The 6,486-nt window shown below is 34.3% G+C and overlaps 1 protein-coding gene across 3 annotated transcripts in view; it reads left to right on the forward strand.

Moving 5' to 3' along the window:
• The window catches only part of LOC110383583 (gelsolin), a 253,645-nt gene extending 249,892 nt beyond the window's left edge, over positions 1–3,753 (forward strand). For 2 of the 3 annotated variants that reach the window (XM_064043215.1, XM_064043214.1), the window contains exons 8-11: positions 450–569; positions 1,534–1,605; positions 1,834–1,896; positions 3,506–3,753. In XM_064043215.1, the coding sequence (XP_063899285.1) occupies positions 450–569; positions 1,534–1,605; positions 1,834–1,896; positions 3,506–3,577 (327 nt within the window). In that variant the 3' untranslated portion in view covers positions 3,578–3,753. The remainder of the gene's footprint in view (positions 1–449; positions 570–1,533; positions 1,606–1,833; positions 1,897–3,505) is intronic. The other variant, XM_064043216.1, reaches the window with a different exon arrangement.
• The last annotated feature ends 2,733 nt before the right edge of the window (positions 3,754–6,486 follow it).

The following is a 6,486-nucleotide window of genomic DNA, read 5'->3' on the forward strand; positions in this document are numbered from 1 at the left end:
AAGAAGTGGGTCGAAAGAGAAACATGAAATACAATCAGAGATTAACGGCGCGCTGCAGTGTCTTACGTTTGCACCGAATGGGAGTCCAGCTCAGCATGTGTCAGGTAGAATACCTGACGCTGGTATTCTGCTGGATCCCTAAAATGTTTTTCGCATTTGTGTGTACAGATATTGTTGAAAAGCTTTGTTGTTATAAATGGGCTATGTAACAAAGAAATAATTTTTCAAATCGGACCTGTAATTCCTGAGACTAGCGCGTTCAGAAAAACAAACTCTTCGGCTTTATAATATTAGTATAGATTAACGTGTTTGCCTGTCTGTGTATATGTCATATATATACTTTACGTGCATTAACAAAGTGTGTTTTTTTGTGTTTTTAAAACTATTAATTCGTGTTTGTCCGTGTGTGTGTGCCTAAACTGAACAGTGTTTAACCAAACTCTTTTCAGCAGGAATTCGAAAAGGGCGCCTCCACAGAGGTTTCTCTCAGCGAGATCTCAGACAGCTCGGGTTCTATCAAGATAACGAAGCTTGAACCACCTCTGACAAAGGATTTACTTAATACTAAGGTAAGAAAAAACTATGAAAAAACTTATAATGTCTTCTTCTTCTTTCTAACGCTTGACCCATCTCTTCTCTCTCTCGCTCTGGCCTGTATATAATCCTCTTCGATTTCATAGGTTTTAATATTATACTTAAAAAAAATTAAATAAAGCGCGGATCCCAATTCTGCAGAAAAAGGTATCGAAAAAGTTTAGTTGAAGCCAGAAAGTCTGCCAGTCTAACCTATTGTGTTGCCCGGGTATGTGGGTTGAGGAGGTCAGATAGGCAGTATCTCCTTGTGGCACACTGGTACTCAGCTGCATTCGGTTAGACTGGAAGCCGACCCCAACATAATTGGGAAAAGGCTAGCCAGATGATGGGTAATTGGGACCCTAGAGACGATAATAGACCAGTTTTCATTAAAATCTTATTTGTAAGTTTACGGGAAACATCCAATATTGTTTCATAGCTTATCTATAAAACCTTTTAAAAGCTATTGTCCTTGAAAACCTTTCACGTGCAAACACTTCAACTATAAATTAATAGGTACTTCAATGTAAATGTAGTTCAGATAACATTAAATAGACTTGGTATTGGAGTATGATATTTCTGTGTAGGTATATAGTGTACCATATTGCTTCCGTGATTTTATTTACATTCCGAGGCCACTACCTACGTTCCTTACCTGGATAAAATATACTCTATGATATTCACAAATAATGTGGCTTTCTATTGGAAAACGAATTAAAAAAAAAAAAACCTATCGAGGCCCAAATTCATTGATAACATAACGTCACTAATTTTCTTAAGACAAAGAAAAATACATGAAAAATAGTAGTATGAAAAATACATGAATACCTTTCAGGTCAAACTGAGAACCTCATTTTTTTGAAGTCGGTTAAAAATATTAAGTACAACATACCTAGTTTTTTATGAGTGTGGGTAATTTTGTGAAAAATGCTGAAACTAACACTTATATGTTTTTTTCAGGAATGTTACATTTTGGACACTGGAAGCTACAGTGGCATTTACGTATGGGTTGGACGCGAATCAAATGACAAGGTAAATATTTTATCTCGGAACGGATTTCGGAAAAAAAAAATTTGGTACCAATTTTTCCTTGAATATTGCACGGATGCAAATCAACAGCTTGTATAAAATTGAGTTGCGTGTTATGGTAAGAAAGCTGAATCACAAATACATTTTGAATACCTACTTACTGCTAGTCCGAAATAGCAAAGTTACTTCGAGATGTTAGATCTAATAATTGATAACTTGTCTTTGTTCTAGGAAAAGTCTGAAGCGATGAAAAAGGCTGAACAGTACCTCAAATGGCACAATTATCCTGAATGGGTATGTATACTAATTCATACATTCATTTAATACATTAATTTGTATGAACACTGAAAAATATTACAAAAATACATCACTGGGGGTCGTCAGGATAGTCAGAAGAGAGTCTGCCTCGGTAACTGGGTTAAGGAGGTCAGATAGGCAGAGCTCCATATGGCATACTGGTATTCTGCTGCATCCAGTTAGACTGGGATCACATCCACCCAACATAGTGGGGAAAAGAAAAGGCAGTCTATCTATATATTTATCCTGCTTTGCAATCCCAGCAGCTTTATTTTAAGTAGAAGTGGGCCCTTAGATTTTTTTGTGAAAGTACCAAAATATGAATTGAGTAGGCACCTACCAAAAATATAAAACTCAAAACGTATTGATTTTGCGAATATGGGTACATGTGGATCTTATATTAATTATTTAACAAAAGGGTCATTGACCATCCTACCATAGGGTTTGCAAAATTAAACTATTAAATATAAAAAGTTGATAAATATACAAAGCAATTTTGATAAAATTACTTTGTGCTATTATAACTTATCTTCTAAAAATCCACACTTTTTTTATGAGCACTACATACACTACAAATCTCTCGAACTCGCATATACTGCAGCAGTAGTAATATACAAAAAAAACGTTGCTGATTTTGACGCCATACAATAATATTTCATAATTAATTTACTTACATTATCTACAAACTACGCGAAAACCTATTATAATAATAGTTACTTCCTGAACATCCATTTTCTCAAGTGCCTACTGCAAATGAAGTAGCAATATTCCATAGAGTAGTTCATAACCTTGATACATTTAGGCGCCAGTGGTATCGATCGGGACTCTATGGCGCCCTTGAATAAATACTCCATAGTCATCACTTGTGTTAGCCCGCGTTTTTACTCGTCTATAGATAGAAAATCATATATCGGGGGTTTCGTACCTAATCACATTAAATTAAATACGTTAATATACTGGTTAAAATATGTCGATTAACACAAAGAAAAAAGAAAAATACGTAAAATAAAAATATGATTTTTTCAAACAAAGTAAACAGAATAAAAATGTGCGAAAATTAGAACACCAAATAAGAGTCAGTCATTTCAAACAACTGAAATTCTCCCTTGAAAACTGACAGCTGTCAACTGATCAAAATGTGAACGACACACTCTGTATATCGGGTGTTTCGTACATAAGCACATTAAATCCTCTCACATATACTTTATGATATTCTATGGCGAATTGTAAAAAAATAACGTAATCCATTCAGTGGTTTAGCCACAGGAGTCATTTTTAGTTTACATTATTTACAACATCATGTGTAAAGCAGAGATAAAGTTAGGAGTATCGAATGTTTTCACCAGTTGACAGCTGTCAGTTTTCAGGAGAGAATTTCCGTTGTTTGTAATAACTGACTCTTATGGTATTCTAATTCTCGCACATTTTAATTATATTTACTTTTTTTGAAGAAAATATTTTTGCGTATTTTATTGTTTTCTTTCTCCTAATCGACATATATTAACCAGTATATTAACATATTTAATTTAATGTGATTAGGTACGATACACTTTGTATACTCTATGACAGGATTTTTTCAATATTTTTAAATTGCTTTTTTTCACAGGTACCAGTCACAAGGATTCCCGAAGGCGTAGAGCCGACTGCATTCAAACAGAATTTCCAAGAATGGCAATAATTTTAACTTTTACAACCCACCGAGATTTTTTCCAAAAATCTTAGATACATCACACTCAAAAAAACGCGCGAATACTCAAAAAGTTGTTTAATAATAATTGATTTGTTGAAAAAAAATCGGTCACCCATCCAACGACTGACCTTGGCATAAGCAGCTTAACTTTTAAAGCTGAAAAATTATTACAAAGATTCGAATATTTTTTACTATTGTGTAAGATAAGTAGATGTTATTTTTAACAATTTTGTATTATTATTATATTTTTTTCTGATTTTGTATAATTTATAAATAAAAAGAGGATTTTAAATTATTTTCGTTGTTTTTTTGCTCTCCTTTTAGGTAATATACTAGAAGCCTAGATAGGAACCTTCCTTATGACTCCGCTCTATTGGTGAAAACCGTATGAAAATCCGTGAAGTAGTTTTTGAGTTTATCGCAATTAAGTCCTTGTAGGTATTTCAAAATGAAATTAATAATGGGATCGCATTTTTTTTATTTCATTCTAGCCGTTCCGGTTGAAACTACTGCTCGTACCGGGATTAAATATAGCCTACTACGTTACTCGGTAAGAGTGTAGCTTTCCAACAGTGAAAGAATTTTTCAAATCGGAATTGTAGTTTCGCAGTATTCAGGGTACAAAAAAAAATGTCTTCTTTGTTATATTAGTATCTAAGTATAGATTAGAATTCATATTAATTTCTTCCTTTCTGTCTTACGAGCGTGCGGTCTCTTCTCACACAGAGAAGGAATGAGAGTTCCTCAATGCGGATTGACCATTTCAGATTTCCCTATTTATCCTTATTTTTTCAAAAACATAAACATCTTAATTCTGTGAAAACAGTCTGCGTATATTTGTTTTCATTGATATCTGTCTATCATTTCTTACAATACACTATCTAAGTAGTTCTTACTATTTCAAGTTAAAACGTATTGCTTATCTCTAATTAGAAGAAACTTATTAGGGTTATTCTTAAACTATGTATACTAATATTATGAAGATGAAAAGTTAGTTTGTTTGCGATAATCTCTGCAACCTTTGGTCTGACTGATTCCAAAAAATATTTCAGTGCTATATATAGCTCTCAAGACGTTTTGCGTTCCGTGGGAACTACTGCCCGTACCGGGATAAAATATAGCCTATGTTACTCGGTAAGAGTGTAGCGCCCCAACAGTGAAAGAATTTTTCAAATCCGTTCTGTAGTTTCGAAAAAAATAGGTTTTTCTTTAGCGTTTAGCGTTTTAGGGGCTGACTTTTGCAAAGACCTTCAAAAAGTGCTGATTTTCAGTCTACTTTGAATAAATGACTTTTTATCTTGCACGTGAGATACCTTTCTCAGGACGCGGGTGAAACTGTGTGAAAAAGCTAGCCTGTTAAAACCACAATACCTAATAATATAAATCGTAGAACGGAACATGACTAACATATCGATACACTTTGAACTTGATTCATATTAAATGGTTATTCGTAAATATAGGTATTATCTACATTTAAAGAAACAATAGTTTCTGTTTGTTACTATTTTAATCATTTGCCTAGCTTTTCATCATCATCATCACTTTAGCTTTTACCTTTTCCCAACTATGCTGGGGTCGGCTTCCAGTCTAACCGGATTCAGTTGAGTACCAGTGTGCCACAAGGAGCGAGACTGCCTATCTGACCACCTCAACCCAGTTACAACAGGACAACACGATGCTACGACGCTTAGTAAGGCTGGTTGTCAGAGTTACTGGCTTCCGACTACCTGTAACGACTGCCAAGGATGTTCAATGACAGCCGGGACCTACAGTTTAACGTGCCATCCGAAACACAGTCATTGTTGTCCAAGATATACTTAGAAAGTACATACAAACTTAGAAAAGTTGCATTGGTACTTGCATGACCTGGTATTGCCCCAACTCATACTTGAGAGGTTGGTTCTTTACCCACTACGCCACCACGATTTTTGCAGGCCTCCTAATTTCATGTATTTTCATAAAAAGATATCTCACTAACTTAAAATAAGCTTTTTAACAAGCAAAGTCAGGTAACTAAACTAGTTAAGTTAGTAAGTGCCATATGGTTAAGTCAAAATGATAGCACTATTTGTCAACAATATAAATTAGTTCGCTAAACCGCGATGTGAATGGGACTAATTCTTAGTACTGTTATGTTAATAAAATACCTTAATACATACAAAATATATAAAGTTGTATGTCTGTTTGTAAATACAAAGCAATTATAGGTTCACAAGCTTTTCATTTACCTGTACCTTTTTGTATTTTAATATCTATGGGTACCATAGAGGAAGAGGACGACCAAGAAACGATGGATGGATTGTGTGAAAGTAGATATGGTAAGAAAGAATGTTACTTGTGAGATGACGGCAGATAGAAGAGTATGGGAGGAGAAAACATGCTGCGCTGATCACAAATAAAATTGGATAAGGGCAGGAGGATGATGATAATCTTCGCCAGATTCTCCGCAGTTTCACCTGCGGGATGCAGGGGAACTACTTACTTCCCTGGGATAAAAAGTAGCCTTCATAGAAAAGAGGTACCTACTATACTACACACTGAAATATACTATAGGTACACTGAAAGATTTTTTCAAATCAGTGGTATGAAATATACACACTGAAATCTATACACTGGAAGATTTTTTCAAATCAGTGGTTCCAAAAAACAGTCGAGTAAAATATAACAAATGAAGTAAAAGAACTTAGGTATGTAGTTTGTTGCCTAGGTATAGTTATTTTCGGCAACGTTAATCAACTTATTGACAAAGAGGGTACATAAATACCTACGTTTTACGTGCAAACTTTTTGTCTTATCAAATTCTTAAGAGGAAAAATGTGCACAAAAACCTTTAGAGAAAGATATAAAAATTAATCTAAAAAAAACTACGTGCAGCTATCAAGGAAAAATAAACAAGC

Source organism: Helicoverpa armigera, chromosome 31 (genome assembly GCF_030705265.1).
Source record: "Helicoverpa armigera isolate CAAS_96S chromosome 31, ASM3070526v1, whole genome shotgun sequence".
In the NCBI taxonomy this organism is placed as follows: Eukaryota; Metazoa; Arthropoda; class Insecta; order Lepidoptera; family Noctuidae; genus Helicoverpa; species Helicoverpa armigera.